The sequence below is a fragment of the Apiotrichum porosum genome, assembly GCF_003942205.1.
Source record: "Apiotrichum porosum strain DSM 27194 chromosome Unknown scaffold_4, whole genome shotgun sequence".
Lineage (NCBI taxonomy): Eukaryota > Fungi > Basidiomycota > Tremellomycetes > Trichosporonales > Trichosporonaceae > Apiotrichum > Apiotrichum porosum.
In genome coordinates, this window is record NW_021167111.1 from 1,270,987 (window position 1) to 1,294,114 (window position 23,128).

Below are 23,128 nucleotides of genomic sequence, written 5' to 3' on the forward strand. Positions count from 1 at the left end.
AATGTGGTAGAACGTTCGAGAGGAGCCGGACGCGAGTTGACGGCGTGTGGGGGGCGCCCGTTAAAAGGCATTGTCATCTTCGCATTCGCGAACCTCCATCTCCCACCCCCATCCTCAAAGTGAGTACGACCCGCCCACATCCTTGGCCACGCAAACCCGTCTGCATAGCGCGTCCGCACAAGAGCGCAGTGCACACGGCGAAAAAGCGCAACCGAAAAGGAGCCCCTCCACGCCATCACCGGAACTTTTGGTGCTGACCACGTCCCCAGCTTCTTAAACACCATGGCCACCTCTACTGAGACCTATGGCTTCCAGGCCGAGATTTCGCAGCTTCTGGACCTGATCGTTAATACGTTTTACAGCAACAAAGAGATCTTCCTTCGCGGTTTGACGTCGTTTCAATGCTCTCGAGCAACGTTGAGAACGAGAGAGAAGTGAGGAAAGGTGGTTGGACATGTTGGTGGAAGAATCCACCGACCGCCGATCGTCCATCTGCCTTTTTCCCTCTGCCGTTCTCTTCCTACCCTTGTGACAGTAGCTGACATTTGCAGAGCTGATTTCCAACTGTTCCGACGCTCTCGACAAGATCCGCTATGCTGCTCTTACCGACCCTTCGCAGCTCGACTCGGAGAAGGACCTCTACATCCGCATCACTCCCAACCTTGAGGAGGGCACCCTCACCATCCGTGACACTGGTGTCGGTATGACCAAGGCCGACCTTGTCAACAACCTCGGTACCATTGCCAAGTCGGGTACCAAGGCCTTCATGGAGGCTCTCTCGTCGGGTGCCGACATTTCCATGATCGGTCAGTTCGGTGTTGGTTTCTACTCGTCGTACCTTGTCGCCGAGAAGGTCCAGGTCATCACCAAGCACAACGACGACGAGCAGTACATCTGGGAGTCGGCTGCCGGCGGCACCTTCACCATCACCGAGGACACTGAGGGCCCCCGTCTCGGCCGCGGTACCTCGATGAAGCTCTACATCAAGGAGGACCTCAAGGAGTACCTTGACGAGAAGCGCATCCGCGAGATCGTCAAGAAGCACTCCGAGTTCATCTCGTACCCCATCCAGCTCGTCGTCACCAAGGAGGTCGAGAAGGAGGTCGACGTTGAGGAGGAGGTCACCGAGGGTGACGCCAAGATCGAGGAGGTCGAGGACGAGGACTCTGGCAAGAAGAAGAAGACCAAGACCATCAAGGAGACCACCACCGAGAACGAGGAGCTCAACAAGCAGAAGCCCATCTGGACTCGCAACCCTTCGGACGTCACCGCCGAGGAGTACTCGGCCTTCTACAAGTCGATCTCCAACGACTGGGAGGAGCACCTTGCCGTCAAGCACTTCTCGGTTGAGGGTCAGCTCGAGTTCAAGGCCATGCTTTACATCCCCAAGCGTGCCCCCTTCGACCTCTTCGAGACCAAGAAGAAGCGCCACAACATCAAGCTCTACGTCCGCCGTGTCTTCATCACCGAGGACAACGACGAGCTCATGCCCGAGTACCTCAACTTCGCCGTCGGTGTCGTCGACTCGGAGGACCTCCCCCTCAACATCTCGCGTGAGACCCTCCAGCAGAACAAGATTCTCAAGGTCATCCGCAAGAACCTCGTCAAGAAGACCCTTGACCTCATCTCGGAGATTGCCGAGGACAAGGAGAACTTTGACAAGTTCTACAGCGCCTTTGGCAAGAACCTCAAGCTCGGTATCCACGAGGACGCTGCCAACCGCACCAAGCTCGCCGAGTTCCTCCGCTTCCACTCGACCAAGTCGGTTGACGAGATGACCTCGTTCAAGGACTACATCACCCGCATGCCCGAGGTCCAGCAGTCGATCTACTACCTCACCGGCGAGTCGCTCGAGGCCGTCAAGGACTCGCCGTTCCTTGAGGTTCTCAAGAAGAAGGGCTTCGAGGTCCTTCTCCTCGTCGACCCCATTGACGAGTACGCCGTTACCCAGCTCAAGGAGTTCGACGGCAAGAAGCTCGTCTGTGTCTCGAAGGAGGGCCTCGAGCTCGAGGAGACCCCCGAGGAGAAGGAGACCCGCGAGCAGGAGGCCAAGGAGTTCGAGTCGCTCTGCGGTGCCATCAAGGAGACCCTCGGCGACAAGGTCGAGAAGGTCGTCGTCTCGAACCGTATCTCGGACTCGCCCTGCGTCCTCGTCACTGGTCAGTTCGGCTGGTCGTCCAACATGGAGCGTATCATGAAGGCCCAGGCCCTCCGTGACTCGTCCATGTCGTCGTACATGGCTTCGAAGAAGACCCTCGAGCTCAACCCCACCCACCCCATCATCAAGGAGCTCAAGGCTAAGTACGCTGAGGACAACTCGGACAAGACCGTCCGTGACCTCACCGTCCTTCTCTTCGAGACTGCCCTCCTCACCTCGGGCTTCACCCTCAACAACCCCCAGGACTTCGCCTCGCGCATCAACCGCATGATCTCGCTCGGTCTCTCGATCGACGACGTCGAGGTTACCCCTGCCCCCGTCGCCGAGGCTACCCCCGCCCTCGAGGAGGTCGGTGGCTCGATGGAGGAGGTCGACTAAAAAGGTTACTGTAGAATGAAGTAGTGGGATCGTGTGCCAGCGCGGTCGCATCCCTCCAGCCTTGCATGATCCTGATTATGAATGCATTGTGTCATAATAGTGCAACAAAAAGCTGTAAAACACTGACAGAAGAGTGAGGCCAGTGCGCAGAAGTAGACGGTGGCGGTGCAGTAGCGTTCCAACATGTTGCATACACTAGTCTCCAGGCTCCTCCCTACCAAACACCGCGCTCTCCTCTCCTTCAACCCTCTCCTCCCATCCACCAGCGTTACGAATGACGCCTTCCTCAATCTCACTCGCGCGTACAAGTCTCTCTCCAATAGCCATCATGCCCTCTGGCTGGTCTTCGGGGTTCTCGTCATCCTCATCTTCCTCGCGAGGGGCAACAGAGGGTAGACGCATCCGGCCTTGACGTAATGCTTCCGCATAAGCCTCGTGCTCGTCCTCGTCTTCCTCGTCATCGCCAAACGGGGTGTCGCGTGGGATGAACAGCGGCTGCTGCCTCGACCGTACGCCAGAGTTGGGTCCTGGGCCCGGTGTGGCGCTGTACTCTCTCGACGCCGTGCCGCCACGTCGTGACGAGGGACCAGGTGTGGGTGTGGCGACCGACACGCTGCGAGTCGCGTTGCGGAGGTTGCGTACCTCGGGCAGAGGAGCGCGCGATGAACCCGCCGCACTATCGAGAGCGAGCGAGGTCGACGAGTAGCGGCCCGTACCGGCTTGAGAGCGGGAGCGGGAGCGCGAGGATGCCAGCGAGGCTGACCTGCTCGAGAGGCGCGAAGCTGGTGGAGCATACATGGATGGTGGAAGTGGCGGATATGGCTCAATAATAAGAACCAACTGAACAGAGGTGGTTCCAAAGCCTGTTGTCAGCCGACCCTCAGCGCCTGTAGCTCACCTTGGTATGACAGTGACACGTCAGGCTTCCAGTCCTTGATGTTGGTCTCCTCTTCTTCCTCAGGCTCCGCCGTCGCCCTTTCCTCATCAATTTCCACCACCTCTTCCTTGACCTGGATGTCTTCGTCGTGGTCGTCGTCGTCCGCTTCCTCCACCGCAGAGGCAACGCTCATTGATCGAGTGCGCGACCGCGAGGAGCGGGACCGAGGCGCGGCTGATGGAGCCTTGCGCTTGCGGGTCGAGGAGACGATAGGCCTGGGGGCAGGGGGAGGAGATGGAGGACGTAACGAGAATGTCTTTTTCTATTGTACATGTCAGCTTCAGTGTAATGGGCCACGACCAACCTTCAGGAGCACAACCTCGGTACGGGTCGTCTTCCTCAGAAAATAACAATACTGGTAAGAATCTTGGGAGGGTCAGCTTAATACAGGAGGAGGAAAGCTCACCTCCACGTTCAACATGTACGCGATGCTTCTTTTCGTTCTTCTCAACCGTGAGGAGGTGCTCAACACTGGCGGTCAGTCACAGCTCTGCAGAGAGTGGCTCACTTTGGTTTCAAGTCGGCCATGACGAGCTGCAGGACCTGCTCGCTCATCCAGTCCACATGGCGCTCGTCGAGGTAAAGGAATAACGGTACCACGCGGTAGTTTGAAGCCCTCAAATAGAAGGCATTTCGTGTGGAGAACCGCATGGGGTCGGCGTTGTTGAGTTGAGACTGGAGAGACCGAGTAGAGACTTGACTTGTTGTTAGCTGCAACTGCACACCTCAACCGCCAATCCGCCCTGGCCGCCTACGTCAGAGCCGCACGCCCGATTACATAACAACCTCAGTTACCTTCCTAATACCAATTTCCTAATGCCATTAACCTCAGCGCGTCACGACGAGGCTTACGAGTCGCGTTTTGGTTCCGTCCGCGTGCGTCCCTCGATGGTGCACTCCAGGTCGATGATCCACCGCCTTCTGTATCCTCTGCAACCACACCTTCCACAACCCGCTCACCATGTCCGAGCCCGCCGCCGACCCCCCCGTGCCCCCTCCCACCGCCCCCGCTGCCGCCGAGGTCAAGGCCGAGAGCTCTAGCGCTGCCGCCGAGACGGCCGCCGCTACTGGAGACGACGTCAAGATGGAGGAGGTCAAGCCCGTCGAGGAGACGTGGGATGACATTCCGGAGCACGTTGTCTCTGTGCGTAGTGATCCCAAGACGAACTGGGGCCTTGGTGGAGCTCTTCGCAGACGTATAGAGCTCCCCCGGTCCTGTTGTCCTGGATTATCAAAGAGTTGGAGGCTGACAGAGCAGGGTGACGTCCAGGAGATTCGCATGCAGACGCGCATGATTGACAATGAGGTCAAGATGATGCGCCAGGAGAACCTGCGTCTCGCCCACGAGCGCAACCAGATGCTTGAGAAGATCCAAGACAACACCACCAAGATTAAGCAGAACAAGGTCCTGCCGTACTTGGTGTCCAAGGTCGTGGAGGTGAGTTGTGTTGATGGCCGCGACCGAGCGGCGGGCCGGCCTGGGCATGCAGGGTGGCGCTGACCATGCTAGATCCTCGACGTCGACGCCGAGACTCAGGAGGGTGCTGCTCACAACGAGCACAATGCAAAGAAGTCCAAGTGTGCTGTCATCAAGACCTCCACCCGTCAGGTGTGTTTAGGATTATCCCACGGATGATGGCAACGTGCTGACACAACGAAGACCGTCTTCCTGCCCATCATTGGTCTTGTCCCTCACGAGGAGCTCCGCCCCGGAGACCTTATTGGTGTGAACAAGGACTCGTACCTTGTCCTTGACAAGCTGCCAGACGGTGAGCTAGCGCTTGAATAGAGATAGCTAACGGCCCAGAGTACGACGCGCGTGTGAAGGCGATGGAGGTGGACGAGAGGCCGACCGAGAAGTATACCGACATTGGTGGTCTGGACAAGCAGATCGAGGAGCTGGTCGAGGCCATGTGAGTTTCCGATTGCCCCTCATCAGCGGTTTAACTGACATTGCAGTGTCCTCCCCATGCAGCAGGCCGAAAAGTTCAAGACCCTCGGCATCACCCCGCCCAAGGGTTGTCTCATGTACGGCCCTCCCGGTACCGGCAAGACCCTCCTTGCTCGTGCTTGTGCCGCCCAGACCAACGCATGCTACCTCAAGCTCGCCGGCCCCTCGCTTGTCCAGATGTACATCGGTGACGGTGCCAAGCTGGTGCGCGACGCGTTTGAGCTTGCCAAGCAGAAGGCTCCGGCTATCATCTTCATCGATGAGCTCGACGCAGTGGGCACCAAGCGTTTCGACAGCAACAAGGCTGGTGACCGTGAGGTTCAGCGTACCATGCTCGAGCTGCTTAACCAGCTTGACGGTTTCTCGAGCGACCAGCGGATCAAGGTGAATTGAGGAATACTTCAGGGAGTCTCCGCTAACTCTCCAGGTCATTGCCGCCACCAACCGTATCGACATTCTTGACCCCGCACTGCTCCGTTCGGGTCGTCTGGACCGCAAGATCGAGTTCCCTCTGCCGAACGAGTCGGCGCGCGAGCACATTCTGCAAATCCACGCGCGCAAGCTCAACCACACCAATGTCAACTTTGAGGAACTGGCCCGCTCCACCGAGGACATGAACGGTGCCCAGCTCAAGGCCGTCTGCGTCGAGGCCGGAATGGTGTGTTGTTGTCTTGCACGGCTCGAAGCTAACCACTCTCCAGCTCGCGTTGAGACAGAACGCAACCCAGCTCACGCACGAGCACTTCCACGGTGGTATTCTCGAGGTGCAGGCGCGCAAGGCAAAGGAGCACCACGTAAGTTGTTGCAGCTGTAGCTCTGGGTTCCAAGCTGACCAACGCAGTACTTTGCCTAATCTATGGGCGAGCATGCATGAAGAAGGAGAACTCTGTAGACAGATATGTGATGACACACTTTGCACTGGAAGATGTGAGCTGAGGGGTAGCTTGCTGTGGTCGGCAGTCGTGAGCGAGCCAGTCAGAGTCAGAGATCAGAGACCAGAGATTATCTAGCATTGGCGTCATAGTCTTCGTGTATCACCTGCAGTGTCGTGCATGCAGCTACATGGCTGCTCGTCTGGCCTCTATTTCACTCGCTCGACCGCAAAAAGGACACAATGAATGTAGTTTTCCAGAAATTGCAATGAAACCGCTAACGCGATTCATTGACGTAGGGAATTGCTTTTTTCAACTAGCAACAGCTCGACTCGGATAGGATCCTCACTGTCAGAGCTTCTCACCCTAGCAAAAGGATAACAAGAGAGACGGTGAACGATAAGGACGACGCGAACTGGCGCATTCCGGAGATTCGCCGTTTTGGCAGTGTGGCAAATGGCGCTCTTAGGCGGCAGGTTCAATGACGTAGGCGCGCATAGCCGAGACGGTCCAGTCGTTGTTGTTGCCGGTCGGCCGACAGGTAGACGCCGTGGACGACAAACGACGCGCTGAAGACCAGAGACGCTACAGCGTCTGGTTGCTCATTCCAACTCTCTCAACAACCATGCCACCCACTCTCCCGCCTCTTGCGGCCCTCTTCCTGACCCATTTCCACGAGCTCAAGGGCCAGGAAGTCGTATACTATGCCTCCCTCTCGGACGGTGCGTTTGCGACACCGCCTTGCGCAAGTGCTCCATTGTTGCTGACATTTTCTACAGACCTCCAGGCCGGTCTGATTGAACACACTTCGCTGCCATCTGGCATGCACCTCCGTGACACGGATCTTGTGGTCTTCTCTCACCATGGACTGCCGGGCGCGGGCCTGTTCCGGTCGCGTGTACTTGAAGGCGAGGGCGCTGGCCGCGGACGGCGTATGGGCACACTCGGTGTGGTCTTGGGTACGTCTACCGTCGCCTATCCAGGCCGCAACGCTACCTTGGATAATTTAGCCAAACTGACACTGGGAACAGCACCACCGGGATCGCCCGACGACGTCTTTGACCTCGCCACGCCCCTCGAGGACCTGTATGACAAGCTTGAGGGTGTAGACAACCCATTCTCAACCGACGACCCTGATGGGCCTGCAGTCAAGGCGCTGCTGGACTCGGTGTGGGAGAGTTTACGCGCCAAGACAAGCGATGCTCCGGCATTACAGACCGCTACAACCGTCGCACTGCGTCTGTCTCGTGGTATGAGTGTGAGTGTGGGCGCTCGACATTGATAGAGACTGGCACCTGACGGTCCAGCCTGCGCACCCTGCGACGTACTTTTCAGCACTACTGGCCATGCTTGGTCCCACGATCATCACAGTGTACAAGGCGTCATTGTCCGGGCAACGCATTGTGAGTTGCAACGGGAGCGTAACTGCAACTGACACGGCAGCTACTGTACGCGCCACCGCCCCTCCTCCCTCTCGCCGCATTTGCATGGTGTATCTGGGCCATGGGCCTACCTCCTTCCTCTGCGGCGACCGGCGGCGCGCGTTCATCAACGTGGCTCGGCCAGATCGGCCTTATGGACATGGACAGCGTCAAGAAGCGTCACAGCGGCTGGGTCGCAACCACCTCTGACCTCATGTACAAGTCTCACACGGACGCGTACGACGTGCTCATCGACTTTTCTGCTTCGCTTCCCAAGGACGACAGCGACGTCCGCTCGCCAACAACACCTCCTGTTGCCCCGACTGTGTTGGTGACCACTCCCAACGACAAGGACACCCGGGCCAAGCCGACAACCACCAGCGCAACGTATGCGTTCAAGGACCTCGCGCTGTACCGCTCACTCGTGCTGTTGGACCAGTCTCCGCGCGGCGTCCACGCCGAGACTGTCGGATTCAGCGCGACGTCGCGCGCCGGCGGCATGTGGCTTATCGTGTTTGAGATGCTGGAGCGGATCTGGAACCTCTGTGTCGGCGTGTGCGAGTTTGCCCTTGGTCGCGGACAGGTCGGCCACATTGCCCTCGACGACGACGACATTGACCAGGACAGCGCACGCCATCTGCTCGGCGCCGACCTCGTCGGAGACGAAGACGACGAGGAAGACGATGACGACGACGACGAGCCTCTCTCTGGGGACCGTGTACCGGACGACCTGGCACGACGCGGTCGGCTAATTCTCGACCAGTTCCACCACAATGCGTACCACCTCTATGCGCGTTTGGTTAGTCAGGCTGCTGGCAACTGGGAGTTGACAGACGCGGATGTGCGCCAGTTGACAGGTGCTTCGCGTCTTTCACCCTGGGGTGGTCGGGAAAGCACAGAGGGTAGGTACTGGCTAGCCCTTGCGCGTGCTTGGAACGTGGAACCCTCTGTGGCTGATGAGGGGTCCGAGGGTGAAGACTCGTAGGTAGACAATAGATTTATGGTTGTACGCCTTGTACGTGCTGTTAAGCACGGACCAATAACTACGGGGGGGGCGAGGCCCTGCGATCGCACCGTGCAAGCATGGCTTCCTGCCCAACGGCATTGCCCAGAACAGTGGCCGCGCGTGTGGACTGGTTCATGCCGTTCAGGATTGTTTCGGGACGAGGCGCCTTTGGCACGCACAAAATCCATCTCAAATGTCCCGGCCGTGTGCACATGAATGGATTGTAATGGGGGACCCACTGTTTGTAATGGTGGCCTAATGGAAAGGAAATAGGGGGCCATTGGAGATCCCATAACCCGTGTGCTGGCTGCGTGTGTGCCTGCCAACCCCCCGAAAGTGCGGCGTGGACCGTCTGCCTGGGTTTATGGCCCTGGGTGCTCGACGCTCCTCCGAGGCGTGACGCCGCTCACACATTCCTCGCTCAACACCAAGGACCGCCTCGACACTCTCACTCTCTCTATCCGCACCACCCCCGCCGCTTTCCCACTTTCTTCGCCGTCGTATTCTACCTTATCTCTCGTCGTCTCTTACTACACACTCCCAAATGCTGCGATAAATTCCCCATCGACCCCCCACAACCCCATCGTCTCGCTTGCTCTCCCCTCTCTCTCCGTCTCGCAACTCCTACATGTCCTGGCTCGGCGCGCCCACGCTGCCGACAGGCGCGGGCGGCGCGACCGGCACTGCGACCCTTCGGCATCGCACGCGCACCGCTGCCGCCAGCGTGGAGAACGGCGCCTCGTCATCGACGACACTACCTGCTCCGGCCCGCCCGCGTGGGAGACGGCGAAGCAAGAACGCCCCATCGGCTCACGCGTCGTCCAGCGCCAACTCGGGCTCGCCTCACAACGCGTATGCAAAGGGAGCCAGAGGAGTTGTCCAAGCTGCCTTTAGGCAGTTTGGTGAACACTGTGCGCGCAACCAGGTGAGTGTTACCGCGCGGCACAGCGTCTTGGGCGACGAAGACGACCATGGGGCCTTGATTTGCCTTTCCCGGGTCGTTGTCCGGTGGCAAGAAGACCCAGCGCCATCGGTCGCCCAGTCGTGAGATCGGCGGGGCTGACGGTGTCTACAGATTCGCACGCTCATTATCGACTGTCTTGTCATGACCAACCTCTTCTACCCGAGTTTCGCCATGTTCCTCGAGCGTCGCTTCGACCAGCCAATGGCCGGACCAGCACTGGCGCCAGTGCCAGGGGACGCCGAGAGCATCGCAAAGTCTCGCGGTGCTCTGTCATTCTTCACAACGCCGCTCAGCCAGACATTCTTTCCTCCACCACCGCCTCTGCTTCCCAACGTTGAGTGGGGCCCGTGGTGGGCAAGTGAGGCCGGAGCCGATGCTTCCTGGGTGCCGGTTTCGACGGCTGGCCCGTCATCCGACCTGTCTGTGGAACTCCTCCGAGTAGCATGGGCAGATGTGGGCGACGTGCTGGATGGCGAGCACGACATGGAGTGGACACCGCGCGACGATCAAATTGTCGCGGCTGTTCGGTCATTGGCGGAAGGGTGGGAGAAGGACGGACCCGCGGGCGCACGCTGTGTTCGCCATCTTGCCGACCACGACGGTGTTGCCGTGCCGGCTGGACCTTGCTACTTGCTCACTCCCCACGAGTCTTCTATCCCCGGTACCACCGCGCTGTCTGAGCTGTGGTACCCAACCGACGGAGACAGTGCAGTGACATCACAAGAGGTGTATCACGGTCTCATCGTGCCATTCCATAAGCCCTCCAACAGCTCAGCGTTCGCGTCTGCATGGAGAAGCAGCCTCGCTGACGCCTTGGCACCACTCGGTGCCGAGGTGTTCACCGAGACGTACACTGGTGGCAAGAACGTCCAGTGCTCGACATTGGTGTCGGTGAGTGGCTTGTTTTGGCCCCCGAGTCCCAGTTGCCTCCCTTCCGATAACAACTGCGACTGGCTTCTTTCTCTCACGCTCATGGCTGACTTCTGTCTCAGTTTTCGTCTTCGCCTCGTCCGCGCCCACCAGTGGTCGTCTCATCGACCCCACCATACTTTGTGCTGGTTGGCTACGCCGTCCTCTTCACGGCCCTGCTCATGCAGCTCTCAAGCGCCTCCAAAGTCCACTCGCGCTTCGGTCTCGCGTTTACCGGCATTGTCCAACTGTGCTGCTCGGGCGTCATGTCCTTTAGCATTCTCTCACTGTGTGGCTGGAACGGCTGGGGCCTGAGCAAGAACGAGGCCATCCTCCCGACGTATGCGCTCCCCTTTGTTGTTGTTGTTGTCGGCGCTGAAAACATGTCTGCAATGGTGAGTCGTTGCCAACGTGTGTACAGGGCCCTAACGATACAGACCAAGGCTGTCTTTGCCGTGCCGTTCACCTACTCCGTGCCGGTCCGTATCGGCATTGGTCTCAGCAAGGTCGGCACCACCATTGCCCTCACCTCCCTCATCGACCTCACCCTCCTTGGCCTTGTCTGGCTCTGTGTCCACCTCCCACCAGTGCGCGAGTTTTGCGTTTTCGCAGCCGTGGTCATCTTTACCGACTGGTTCATGCTCAACACCTTCTTCCTCACCGTCTTGTCCATTGACGCCCAACGTCTGGAGTTGGCAGATGTGCTCTCTTCTAACGGAGCGCTTGCATCAAACGAGGCAAAACGCCGTGAGGAGGATGAGGCCAGGCACCGCCGCACCAAGTCGACGCGCTTCAGCTGGCGCAGTGTTCTCCGTGCAAGGACCGTTAAGAGTGGTAGCCTCATCTTGCTACTCGTCTCGCTGGGTGTGCTGTACTACTACACGGAGCGCGGACGGACAAGCTTCACCACGCCGGCCACGTTTTACGGCTACACCCCTACCAGCACGTCGTCGCTTGCGCCTTCCGCCCGTCCGACCATGTTTGCCACAACTGGCACCGATCTCTCCTCACTGTCTGTTTCCGAGGCGCTCTGGCGCTCAATCAACCCCCAGGGACTCGGCTCTGTCCGCATGACCATGCTGCCATCGTCTATTGTCGTTCTCCCACGCTTGGGCCACTCTCTCCTCCCTGCCGACCTGCACAACCTTCTGGTGCCGCGCACCCGATGGATGCCCCGTCTCGACCCAATCTGGTACTATATCAAGGTCGGACTGGCGCCCCAGCTTCTCACCTGTGTGGTCCTCTATTGTGTGCTTGCATACTTGCTCAAGGACTCAGAGCTGCTTGCGGCTCAGCGCAACCGTCTTGGTCGCGGTCGGGAGGCGAATGCGTCGGACGAGGAGACCGACACCGAGGTGCGGCCACGCAGGACAACCCTTACCCTCAGCGCTGGCGTCAGCATGCTCCCAGCAAGTCACGAGTCGGATGTTGACGTCCTTGCGTCGAGTTCGGACGGAAAGCTGGCCGTGTCGGTCGGTGTTGACAATTCGGTTTGCTTCTGGCGTTTCACCGACGATGAGCGTGTCTCTGGGACGCGCGAGATGGTCTCGACCGAGTTTATCCCCGCCGGCGATCCCATTGTTGGTGCTGCCGTGAGCGGTGACCGGCACTGCATTGCCGTTGCCACCCGTGGCGGTGTTGTCCAGCTTTGGTCGACCCCAGACGACCGCAAGACTGAGGTTCTTGGCCCAGTCTCCGTTGGCTGTGGTGATGACCGTGTCACTGCTATTGCCTTTGACGACTCGCCTTCTGGTGTTGACGACCCGTTCACTGCCTCGCCTGTTGGCCGCGAGCGGCCCCAAGGTCGTCCGACACTCCTCGTTGCCCTCGGCAATGGCGCCATCCGTGCCATCGGTGTCGGTAACCGCGTCATCGACATTGCGCCGCCCGCAAGCGCCGACGCCAGCTGCCGAGTCGACCTCTTGGCGTCCGACGCTGGACCTATCGCTATCGTCGGCGGTCCTGACAGAACCACCATGTGGCGCAAGGAGCACGGCGAGTGGTCGTCCACCCCGCTCTTGTCAACGTGCGAGTCCACTGACCGTGTTCTCGCGGTTGCTTGCGGTCTCGTCGACTGGCAAAGACCTACCGACATTGTCGTTGTTGGCCGCCGCTCAGGTCGCATCGAGGTGTTTGACGCCGACGGCGAGCCCATGGCGGCAGTGTTTGGCCAGGTCGGTGAGCCAGTACGCGACATTGCTGTTGCGGCACCATCCGTCACCCGTTGCTCGACCTGCGACAGCAAGACCAGTGACGGCTTCTTTGTCATCTCGTCGACGGGCACCAACGTCTATGTCGACCGAGTCGTGCCCCGCGGGGCCGACTCCTTCTGCCGCTGCCCACCACTCCCCCGCCGTGCCTCTGCCATCGAGGACACCCGCAGCAGCCAGTTGAGCCAACTGGGTGTTGCGTCTGCGGTCTCCCTCCGTGGCTCTCCTCTAGTCCTCCCTCCCTCGCCCGCTCGCGCCCGCTCAACCTCTGGAGGCCTGAGTGGCACCGCAAGCCACGGTACTTCGCCGGTCAAGGCGAGTGCGCTGGCACCGCCGGCCTCCAATGGCGAGTTCCCGCTCTCGTCGCATGGCGCTCGCCGCCTGAGCGGCTGGCGCGACGCCGATGACGCTCGCCGTCCCCCATCACCACTTGACAGGCAAGGCAGCTCATACACTGCGCTCTCGACCTTGTCAATGGCTACTGCCGATGACAGCGGCAACCCGTCTCCAGGCACCCGCATGCCGTGGGCTGATGCCGATGTTGTTCCCCTTGGCGCTGTGGTCGCCACCGATGGCGGCTGGGCCGTGTTGGGCAACGATCTCGTTGGTGTTCGCCGGGCCGGCGCTGGCATCGATGACTCGCAGTGGGAGTTCTGGGCAGTTGACCTCGCTGCTCCATGGAACGGCACCTCGCTCCTCGTGGACAATGCCAACCTCGATGTCCTGGAGCGTCGTGCGCGCGCCGGCACTTCACCTCGCCACGGAACACATCTGCCACTCCCTCCCGGCACACCACCACCACCCTCAGCCGACGGCGAGATGCCCATGCGGGCACGTCGCGCCGAACGCATCCTCAGTCTCAACGGCCGCGCGTCGTTCCCTTCCTCTGTCGGCTCGTTTAGTGTCGCTACCCACCCACCATTAGGCTATGTCGCGGTCCGTCCCTTCAGCGCCGCTGGCCCCCGTGCCGTCCTTGCGGGCTTTGGTAACCGTGTCGGTGTCATCACCCTCCCTGCGGCGCCACAGCGTACCCGCCAGTCGACCACGGCCCACAACCTACTCCCGCGCCAGACTCCCGCGTTCAACTTCTCCCTCTCAACGCCGCGCGTGGTCACGCCCAGAAGGCAGCAATTCCCCTCTGCCCCGCCACCGCCGCGCCGCGCCGACGGCAACGGTGTCATTGGAAGTCCAGGTGTAGCACTGTCGGTTTCCCCTAACAAGAATCAGTAGACTGCCTCTGCCGCGAGTTCTCTCTAGCTATCCTGTTGTTGTAATTTCCGCCATATCCGGCCTCGCATGCAGCATGAAATAACCGTTCACGGCACAGCGCACGCGCTCGCTCGTTTCGCGATAAGACTCTCCTCTCTGTGTTCGCTGCCTGTCATTGCCGCCCCCACGCTGATGAAAAATACGTCGCATCTGATGGTACATGCCTATGGGCGAACCTGCAGAGTCCCGAGGGAAGTGTATGGACGTTAGCGGGACCTTGGTATAAGGGGGGAGAGTTGGAGGGGAACCCGGAAAGACTCTGTAGGCCCAGAGTCTTGTGCGGATTCAGGTGTGTGTGACGAGGTCGACTAGTATGCGTGGACGTCGTAGCGGGGGGGGGGCGATTGTAATGTGCGTCTACGCGAGTGTGGGTGAAGAATAGAAAGGAAGAAGCCGGCAGTCGTGTGGGTGTTCCCTTACATGGCAAGCTCGGCCTGGAGCTGGCGGAGCTGCGCCTCCTCGTCGTCCTCTTCGGCGTGGGCCGGAGCCGAGACGCGGGTTGGCGAGGCGGGGGTGTGGAGGGGCACGTGGTCGGCACCCTTGAGGCGGTCGTCGAGCTCTTCCTGCTCGAGGGCCTCGAGCTCGGCCGCCAGGTCGTCCTCGTCGAGCATGACACCCATGCCGACAGGGTTCGAGATGGCCTCGGAAATGTCGTTGGTAATGTCCATCTGCTCTCGGATCGAGTCCATCGTTGCGTCGACCTTGTCGACCTGGCTGTTGAGATGAGTCAGCTGGGGCTCGCAGAGAAAAGCAGACGACATGGGGTGAGGAATAGGGGGGGGGGACAAGCGCGATAAATATGCTTTCCCCACCCCATTGAACCAACACACAAACACGTACAGAGTCTGGTGGATCGACTTCAATGCGTCGGCACCCTTCTTCATGGCCGCCATGGTCTCGGCGTTGAGGTTGGCCGACTCGATGGCGTTGACCTGGACTGTTAGTATACTGTTGGAGCTCGCGATAAGATGTCTTCAATAGGTTGTGCGGAGCCGGGGGCGCGCCGCACAAGCCCGAAAGAGCAGAGAAGAGCCGAAATAGGCAAGGCTCCGTTCGCAAGCAAGCGAGGACCGTCAATACACACCTGTGTCTCCAGAGTCAAGCGCGTGCCCGCCAGCCTGTCGAGCTCGTTCTCGAACGCCTTCTTCTGCCTCAGCGCAGCGGTAGCCACTGGACGGTGTCAGCATACTGTTCGGCGGGGCGATGCCGGGCGGCGGGCAGGGTGGCAAGGGGACGGCACGGCGATGGGCCGATATGGGGATATCGACACCAGCACCGCCCGTCTGTTCACCTTCCCCACCAACCCCCACCCCAGGTCCGCACTCACGTCGCTTGTTGGTAGTAGCGTTGGCGCGGGCCTTCTTCATCTCATCGTCAATCTTGGTCTGGTAGTGTGCCTCCTTCTTCTCAATCATGAGGAGCTGCTGGCGGAGGTTGACAATGGCGTCACGAGCGCTCTCGCGCGTGTCCTTGCGCCCGCCGAACCAATTCATCCAGGAGGACATGTCGGCGACAGGTGTGGAGGTATCGGGGGTGTAGAGAAAGGAGTGTTGAAGGGCAGTGAGGATGGTAGAGGTCGGAGAACGACTTGTTGGCGTTTGGGTGGTTGGCCACCCAGCCCAGCCTCTCTCGCCCAGCCGTCATTGCAAACGTGTCAGCCTCTGTTGCGCGCCATAAAGTGGAGAGTGAAATGTCAGCCTCATGTTTTCTATTTCATATTTGGTTCCGCCCCGTCCACCACAAGAGTCGTGCGTGACTTTGGGTTGATGCAACAGCAACAACAAATACAGGTGACACCATACATCCACTCTCATCGCCCCATACACCATGGCCACCAAGCAGGCAACGAGGACAAACCAGGCTATCACCATCAAGGGATCGGTCGCTATTGTCACCGAGTTTTTCGAGTACAGCGTCAACAGGTACGAGCTGAAACTGTCTTGAGGACGAAAGCTCACAAACAGCATTCTGTACCAGCGTGGAGTGTACCCCTCCGATGACTTCCGGTTCGTATTCAGTGGTTCAACCTCCAGGTTTGACGCGCCCAAGCTGACCTGTCAGAATGGTTAAGAAGTATGGCCTCCCCATGCTCGTGACCTCGGACGACAGCTTGAAAGAGTATATTCAGACCATCCTGGCCCAGGTGCAAGGTAAGTGCCGTCGAGACAGAGGCGGACAGAGACGGAGGAGGTTGCACCCTCCCTCGTCCGTTCATCTTTCTTGTCTGGAGTGAGCCCTAATACTGACTACGCTTTCTTCTCTCAGAATGGCTCATGTCGTCGCACCTCACCCGCCTCGTGCTTGCGATCAAGAGCGTGGAGACGGACGAGACACTTGAGCGCTGGCAGTTTGACATCCACACCGAGGACGGTCCCTCTTCCGCCGGTGCGCTGCCAGGTGCACCCAAGCCTGCTGCCAAGAAGAAGAACAAGACGGAGAAGGAGGTCCAGGCCGAGATCCAGGGTATCATGAAGCAGATCACTAGCAGTGTCACCTTCTTGCCCATTCTTGATGAGGAGTGTGAGTGTACAACGAGCTGGGCCGCAGCGCAGGATCAAGCACGCCGGATCAAGCTCGACGGCAGACCTCATTTTCACATTGAACCACCCTCGCTAACACCTACAGGCACGTTCACCATCCTGGCGTACACAGACGACGCACCCGACACTGCCATCCCTTCGACTTGGGACGACGCCGACCCGCACCTCATCGACCGCGGCAAGGTCGAGCAGGTCCGTCTCCGCAGCTTTACCACCAACGTCCACAGCCTCGAGGCCATGGTCGCGTATCGTGTTGGCGAATAGACTAGCTCCACGATATGGAGTGAGGGGAGAGGTTGATTCTTATTGTACACTTGCCACGCATGGATCATTTCACTAGACACAGAGTGCTGAAACAACATTGCGATAGAGGGCCAGAGACAGACATGAAGGTAATGGAAGATGGAAGCCTCTAGTTGCAATCGAAACATGCATGCAATGCTTCGTGAATACATCTTCGTCCAGCCATCCAGGACTAGATTGTCTACATCTGTGCGGGTCAGTAGACTTCACGGCAGCGAAACCCACCATCTTTCCAGTGGCAGCCCCAAAGCTGTCGTACTCGTTCTTGCCCTTGATCACCTTTCGGCCGGTGAAGATCATAGAGTCAAGAAGCGACGCGACGGTGAGGACACCACCAATAATGGCACACGTGCTAGTGACAAAGTGGGCAAACGACTGGCGCGTCTCGGTGTGGATCACCTTCATCGGCGAGATCTCGTAGCTGCGCGAGTTAGCACTGGAAAAGCTGTCATCAACTCACTTGATAAACAGACCCGGAATAGGGTTCGTGTGGTGGGTAGTAACGTGTCCGTGGTCGTCGCGAGTAGGGAGGTTGCCGGTACGGAGGTCACGCTCGTAGCGAGTAACAGAGTACTGGTGCGACGGGATCTCGGCACCGTTAAGGTAGACAAACGAGGTGGAGACGACCTTGACAAAGTACTGGAACATGTAGTTTGTAGAGTCCTCCTCGTCGGTGCTGTGGGCAGCGACGTTGGTGAGGGGGTCATAGATGTCGAGACGCGCACGGGTCTCGAGCTCCTTCTTCTCGTTGGCGGCCTCCTGCTCCGGGGTGAGGTCGGCGCCAAAGGCAAACTTGTGGATCACGTGGCCAAAGTCGTGGTGAGAGCTGCTGTCCTTGAGGTAAGGAACAAGCTCCTGGATGCTCATGCCCTGGCGCATGAACGTCGAGCCGTGCGAGAACTGGAGGTTGCCGATAACCTTGTTGACCTTGACCTTGCCGGAGATGCGGCAACCCTCGGCGTTCTGCTGCTCCATCTTCTCGGTCCAGTGCTCCTCGATACACTGCTCGATACCGTTGGGGTCCGAGAACGACCAACCCTTGCGAATGTACGCCTGGCGCACCTCCTCGCAAGTGTTGCAGCATCCGTTCTCGGGAGGGGTGGCGCCGTAACACGAACCACAGTAGGTGGGGTCGTTGGCCTGCGCCGCGCGGTCGGCGTCACCCTTGAGCTGGCCAGCCTTGGTCTTCTCAATCTCCACACCCTGGCTGTTCAAGCGGGTCTTGATAATGTTGTGCGAAATGTCGTTTTGCCTCACGCCGGAGATGTCCATCACGTCAAGAGAGAGCACTGTCGCGGGGTCAGCATTATGTCGCGGGTGTTGGGAAGCAGACCAGCTACGCACGGAAACAAGGGACGCGAGGGAACGTGACGTCCATGTCAATAACAAGCTTCTCGCCACGCGAACGGTCGACCTCAATAGAAGGCTCAATCAGGACGCGACGGTAGTCCACCCATTCCAGCATGATCGACGTGAGGATGATCGAGAACGAGATAAGAGTCACTGTTGTTAGGTCTGAGCCATGAATGTAAGCTTACAGAGAGCGCCGGTACGTGTCCTAATTCGGACATCTTCCATGGTCTGTTGTGCGTCAGTTGAGCTCAGCCAGATATGACTGTCGGAGCGGCATCGCGATGCACTGCGCATCGCGCGTTTGGCGCGTGCCACAGAGAACCGGGCGAGCGATGAAAGTGAGACTCACCTTGCCAAAGGCATCCAAGCCCTGGAAGCTTCCCATGAAGCCATTCCGACCCATGATGACGGCGTAGAGTAGAACAAAAGGATGACCTGAAAGAGTAGAAAAGTGTCCAGCACCAACACAACTGGAACAAGTGCTCGGCGCGCGCGAGTTGCTCGCTCGTTTGTCTCCCTTCCTGTCCCCTCATGACGGACGGGGCGGCGCGTCAACCCGACGTGGAGGGCGTCGAGGCCAGCCGGCGGGAGCAAACCCGTACGGCCATGTGCCCAAAATTAGGTTCCGTCGACCGCGCCAAAGAGTGGGAGAGCTGACGTTCACGCGTCGCCGCCAGCACGAGAAGTGCCAGAAACGTCTTTCCGACATCTTCTATCGCCCAAACAACACCTTTCCTCCGCCTTAACGCGCAAGTAACGACCCCGATAATCGATACCAGCGTGAAAAATGGCGGCTTCCATGTACCAGCGGGATCCCCGTGCGGTACGTCTTGCTCCCCGCGACAGCTTGAGCCGCAGATCAGCTCGAGCTGGGAGATTGGCACCCAAGCATCGGTGTAGTAGTGCTGACATTGCGTAGGGCCTCTTCCTTGGCGGTGCGCGTGTGAGCGGCACTGAGGTGCGCGACCAGAACGGTTAGTAGCAAAGACGAAGGAGGACTCGGGTTGTTGAGTTTGCTGACGTCGTCCTCACAGTGACCGCGTGCCAGACCGTGTCCAACATTCTCAAGTCGTCGCTTGGTCCTGTCGGGTGGGTTTCATAACGCTTGTGACCGTCGGCCTAACCCAGCAGTCTCGACAAGATGCTTGTTGACAACGTCGGTGACGTTACCATCACCAACGACGGTGCCACCATTCTCTCGCTTCTGGAGGTGGCTCACCCCGCCGCCCGTATCCTCGTCTCGCTCGCGACTCAGCAGGACAAGGAGGTCGGTGACGGCACCACCTCGGTTGTCCTCCTCGCCTCTGAGCTCCTCAGGCGAGCAAACGAGCTTGTTCACAACAAGATCCACCCCACCACCGTCATTGCCGGCTACCGTCTCGCGTGCAAGGAGGCGTGCCGCTTCATGGCTGACCAGCTCTCGACCAAGGTTGACAAGCTTGGCCGCGACGCGATCATCAACGTTGCCAAGACGTCGATGAGCTCGAAGATAATCTCTGCCGACGACGACCTCTTTGCTCCCATTGCTGTGGACGCCATGCTTGCTGTTGCGACTGTCAACGGCCGTGGCGAGAAGAAGTACCCCGTCAAGGCCGTCAACGTCCTCAAGGCCCACGGCAAGAGCGCGCGCGAGTCGTTCATGGTCAAGGGCTACGCCCTCAACTGCACCGTCGCCAGCCAGGCTATGAAGACCCGCATTCAGGGCGCCAAGATTGCCTGTCTCGACATCAACCTCGCCAAGCAGCGCATGCACCTCGGTGTGCACATTACCATCGACGACCCGGAGCAGCTCGAGGCTATCCGTGCGCGCGAGTCGGAGATTACCCTTGAGCGTGTGCGCAAGATTCTTGCGTCGGGTGCCAACGTCGTCCTTACAACCAAGGGTATCGACGACCTGGTGCTGAAGGAGTTTGTTGAGGCCGGTGCCATGGCTGTCCGTCGTTGCCGCAAGGAGGATCTGAGGAGGATTGCCAGGGCGACCGGTGCTACCCTTGTGTCGTCGCTCGCCAACCTCGAGGGCGAGGAGACCTTTGAGGCCTCGAGCCTGGGTTACGCCGAGGAGGTTGTGCAGGAGCGTATCAGCGACGACGAGCTCATCCTTGTCCGCGGAACCAAGGTCGTCAACTCGTCGTCGATCATCCTGCGCGGTGCCAACGACTACATGCTCGACGAGATGGAGCGTTCGCTCCACGACGCCCTCTCCATCATCAAGCGTACCCTCGAGTCGGGTTCCGTTGTCCCCGGTGGTGGTGCTGTCGAGACTGCCCTGTCCATCTACCTCGAGAACTACGCCACCACCCTCGGCTCGCGTGAGCAGCTCGCCATTGCCGAGTTTGCCGCTGCCCTCCTCACCATCCCCAAGACCCTTGCCATGAACGCCGCCAAGGACTCGACCGACCTCGTCGCCAAGCTCCGCGCATACCACAATGCCGCCCAGCAGGCCGCCCCCGGTGACCCCAAGCGCGCACTCATGTTCTACGGCCTGGACCTCCTCCAGGGCGACGTCGTCGACAACCGCGCCGCCGGCGTGCTCGAGCCGACCATGTCCAAGATCAAGTCGCTCAAGTCGGCGCTCGAGGCCGCCACCTCGCTCCTCCGCATCGACGACTCGATCACCGTCACCCCGGAGCAGAGGGGCGAGGAGGACCCCCACGCGCACATGTAAGCGGCGCGGGTGGCTCGGACAAACATACAGACAGAGAGCGGGCTGGGAGCTTGTGAGGTTTATATAGGTAGATGATCCATCGCATAGCGTTTTATCAGGTTTGTGTGTGCAGGATGTGGCATTGACATTTGGACTTGTGCTATATGGGGGGCCCTGTGGCAAAGACTGGATTATCTATTGAGTCGTACTAAAAGACAGTGCCGTCGCTGATGATCTCGATTGGGGCTGCCGATGTCAGTTCTGTCCACGGATCACGGTTTTGGGCAACTCACGACCGCCGTTGGAGCGCTTCTGGGCAGCAATCTCGCGGCCACCCTTCCAGGTGCTCGCCTCGAGAACCTGGGCGAGCGAGAGCTGGCTCGAGGTAATACCGAGCTTGGCGCAGATACCCTCGTGGATCTTGTCACTGGGATATTGTCAGCATTGCTATCAATTCGACGTGATGGTAGCACGCACAGAGCGACGACCGTGACCGCACGCCACTCGACGACAGCGGGGTGGCTGGGAGGAAGCACGGGCAGACCCTCGCGGCCATTGGGGTAGGCGCCGACGGGGAGCGCGTCTGAGCGGATGGTGATGAGGCCGTGGTCGACGAGAAGGCCCCCGTTGCGGTACTGCCATGTTAGCTATGTGACAAGTGCGACCAAGCTCACCTCTGGGAGACCAGTCTGGCCGGCGCCACGGTCGACGGACCACTTGGCCACACCCTCGATGGGCTCGATGAGCGAGTAGCACAGCCACTGGGTGAGCTTGTGGAAGGGGACGAGGTCGTCGCCCTCGGTGCGGGCTGCGCCGCGCTTGTCCAGCGAGCGGGCAAGCGAGGGAGCGACCCAGACGTCGCCGAGAACATAGTCGGGGTGAGTGGGGAGAGTGGTGCGCGAGGGCCAGATGGGGGAGAGCAGGTCAAAGAGCGTGGCCCAAAACGCCTCGAGCGAGAGGACGGGCTTGCCGCCAGTACCCGTCTGGAGCTTGGGCTCGAAGTAGACTGTCATTAGCGTTGAGGTTTAAGCAGACACGGCCAACGCACAGAGAATGTCACCAGGGCGGCCAGACTTGACAATGTCGGGACGAGCCTCGAGAGCACCTCCCAGCTGGGAAAGGAGCGAGGTACGCCCCTCGAGGCCAGACATGGGGTTGGTCTCTGTGACCTGGAAGTGCTTGGCCAGAATCTCGGGCGTGAGAGCCTTGAGGGCGGCGGCTGTGGAGTCAGTGGACATGCACACAGGGCGACATGCTGTGCCAAGCTCGCTGGTCTATGGAAGCACTCACCATCAACGCGCAGGGGGTCGCCCTTGGTGGCCGAGAAGACGCCGTCGACAAACATGTGGTAGCTGGCAATGGCAATACCCTCGGAGCGACCACCACGCCACACCTCCTTTCCGCCCTCGGTCTCGGTGTAGCTCCAGGTGTTGCCGGCACCGGCATCGAGGAGGACCGACACCACATACAGGTCAATCAGGACCGCGGCCTGCTTGACAGGGTCCTTCGGGAAGGAAGGGTGGGCCTCGAGCGCCGCGATACGATCGATCGGTGTCGGGGTGGTGGTGCGGAAGTGGTTGGCACGGCAGTGAGCTGGCTGTCAGCTTCGTTGGCGTATCTCTCAGCAGACAATTAGGAAGAGACATCTACTCACGAGGAATCTTGTCATAGTTGGTTCCAAAGTCGCGCTGCTGTCAGCGGCCGCCCTTGACCTAGTTATCAACCCACCTCGAGGATAGCCGAGCAAGCGTCAATCACGGTAGCGAACTTGTCCTCGTGCCAGTCCCAGTAGTCGGCGTTACCAGAAACGACGAGGTCAAAGACCTGCTTGGAGCGCTCGCGCACAGCCTTGAGGGAGCGGAGGTACGTGACGACAGCCGGCGTCGAGTCGGTTTGGACGCTCATGTTGATTGCGGGTGGCAACTGACGTTAATAGGAGGACAGGAAGCGGAGTGTGAGGAGACAGCGGCGAGGCTCGATACAACTGGATCCACGCTGGATGGGAGCGTGAGGGGATTGACTCGGGGCGAGGTCGCTGGGAGTGGGAGAGAGGGGAAGAGAGAAGAAGAGAGAGAGAGAGAGACAGCAACGAGGGGATGTGGATGCCAACGTGCCCGCCCCCCCCAACCCGCTCCCCTCGGATTGAATGGTCCGCGCCGCCGCCGCCTGTGGGCAAGTCGCGTCCGCGCGATTCGGATCTCGGAGCTGCCCGT

The 23,128-nt window shown here is 59.5% G+C and overlaps 11 protein-coding genes across 11 annotated transcripts; 6 read left to right on the forward strand and 5 right to left on the reverse strand.

Moving 5' to 3' along the window:
- Window positions 1-282: 282 nt before the first annotated feature.
- HSP90 (heat shock protein 90) lies at window positions 283-2,536 on the forward strand (the record flags this gene model as incomplete). Its single annotated transcript, XM_028622583.1, has 2 exons — window positions 283-385; window positions 552-2,536. 2 exons carry the CDS (start codon window positions 283-285, stop codon window positions 2,534-2,536), a joined length of 2,088 nt encoding a protein of 695 aa, XP_028477475.1.
- A 195-nt stretch (window positions 2,537-2,731) lies between these two features.
- On the reverse strand, window positions 2,732-3,334 carry EHS24_007211 (uncharacterized protein; the record flags this gene model as incomplete). The annotated part of the gene is made up of 1 exon (XM_028622584.1): window positions 2,732-3,334. One exon carries the CDS (start codon window positions 3,332-3,334, stop codon window positions 2,732-2,734), a length of 603 nt encoding a protein of 200 aa, XP_028477476.1.
- A 71-nt stretch (window positions 3,335-3,405) lies between these two features.
- EHS24_007212 (uncharacterized protein) lies at window positions 3,406-4,124 on the reverse strand (the record flags this gene model as incomplete). The annotated part of the gene is made up of 4 exons (XM_028622585.1): window positions 3,406-3,735; window positions 3,778-3,839; window positions 3,880-3,944; window positions 3,982-4,124. 4 exons carry the CDS (start codon window positions 4,122-4,124, stop codon window positions 3,406-3,408), a joined length of 600 nt encoding a protein of 199 aa, XP_028477477.1.
- Window positions 4,125-4,434: 310 nt separating this feature from the next.
- Window positions 4,435-6,277, forward strand: RPT5 (26S proteasome regulatory subunit 6A; the record flags this gene model as incomplete). Its single annotated transcript, XM_028622586.1, has 9 exons — window positions 4,435-4,617; window positions 4,732-4,911; window positions 4,984-5,082; window positions 5,134-5,242; window positions 5,281-5,386; window positions 5,433-5,808; window positions 5,852-6,082; window positions 6,126-6,218; window positions 6,266-6,277. The coding sequence occupies 9 exons, from the start codon at window positions 4,435-4,437 to the stop codon at window positions 6,275-6,277; spliced, it is 1,389 nt and encodes a 462-aa protein (XP_028477478.1).
- A 644-nt stretch (window positions 6,278-6,921) lies between these two features.
- On the forward strand, window positions 6,922-8,702 carry EHS24_007214 (uncharacterized protein; the record flags this gene model as incomplete). Its single annotated transcript, XM_028622587.1, has 5 exons — window positions 6,922-7,018; window positions 7,076-7,255; window positions 7,328-7,554; window positions 7,604-7,699; window positions 7,740-8,702. 5 exons carry the CDS (start codon window positions 6,922-6,924, stop codon window positions 8,700-8,702), a joined length of 1,563 nt encoding a protein of 520 aa, XP_028477479.1.
- Window positions 8,703-9,351: 649 nt separating this feature from the next.
- EHS24_007215 (uncharacterized protein) lies at window positions 9,352-14,036 on the forward strand (the record flags this gene model as incomplete). Its single annotated transcript, XM_028622588.1, has 4 exons — window positions 9,352-9,648; window positions 9,799-10,578; window positions 10,680-10,991; window positions 11,034-14,036. 4 exons carry the CDS (start codon window positions 9,352-9,354, stop codon window positions 14,034-14,036), a joined length of 4,392 nt encoding a protein of 1,463 aa, XP_028477480.1.
- A 455-nt stretch (window positions 14,037-14,491) lies between these two features.
- On the reverse strand, window positions 14,492-15,580 carry SNF7 (ESCRT-III subunit protein snf7; the record flags this gene model as incomplete). The annotated part of the gene is made up of 3 exons (XM_028622589.1): window positions 14,492-14,789; window positions 14,916-15,012; window positions 15,160-15,580. 3 exons carry the CDS (start codon window positions 15,578-15,580, stop codon window positions 14,492-14,494), a joined length of 816 nt encoding a protein of 271 aa, XP_028477481.1.
- A 322-nt stretch (window positions 15,581-15,902) lies between these two features.
- EHS24_007217 (uncharacterized protein) lies at window positions 15,903-16,879 on the forward strand (the record flags this gene model as incomplete). The annotated part of the gene is made up of 5 exons (XM_028622590.1): window positions 15,903-15,997; window positions 16,040-16,081; window positions 16,137-16,225; window positions 16,341-16,595; window positions 16,701-16,879. 5 exons carry the CDS (start codon window positions 15,903-15,905, stop codon window positions 16,877-16,879), a joined length of 660 nt encoding a protein of 219 aa, XP_028477482.1.
- A 220-nt stretch (window positions 16,880-17,099) lies between these two features.
- EHS24_007218 (uncharacterized protein) lies at window positions 17,100-18,674 on the reverse strand (the record flags this gene model as incomplete). The annotated part of the gene is made up of 6 exons (XM_028622591.1): window positions 17,100-17,105; window positions 17,144-17,339; window positions 17,379-18,207; window positions 18,263-18,421; window positions 18,472-18,499; window positions 18,621-18,674. The coding sequence occupies 6 exons, from the start codon at window positions 18,672-18,674 to the stop codon at window positions 17,100-17,102; spliced, it is 1,272 nt and encodes a 423-aa protein (XP_028477483.1).
- Window positions 18,675-19,058: 384 nt separating this feature from the next.
- Window positions 19,059-20,936, forward strand: CCT1 (T-complex protein 1 subunit alpha; the record flags this gene model as incomplete). The annotated part of the gene is made up of 4 exons (XM_028622592.1): window positions 19,059-19,094; window positions 19,191-19,245; window positions 19,306-19,360; window positions 19,403-20,936. 4 exons carry the CDS (start codon window positions 19,059-19,061, stop codon window positions 20,934-20,936), a joined length of 1,680 nt encoding a protein of 559 aa, XP_028477484.1.
- Window positions 20,937-21,123: 187 nt separating this feature from the next.
- Window positions 21,124-22,820, reverse strand: EHS24_007220 (uncharacterized protein; the record flags this gene model as incomplete). Its single annotated transcript, XM_028622593.1, has 8 exons — window positions 21,124-21,161; window positions 21,209-21,342; window positions 21,393-21,550; window positions 21,590-21,921; window positions 21,964-22,134; window positions 22,206-22,508; window positions 22,570-22,606; window positions 22,644-22,820. 8 exons carry the CDS (start codon window positions 22,818-22,820, stop codon window positions 21,124-21,126), a joined length of 1,350 nt encoding a protein of 449 aa, XP_028477485.1.
- Window positions 22,821-23,128: the final 308 nt, after the last annotated feature.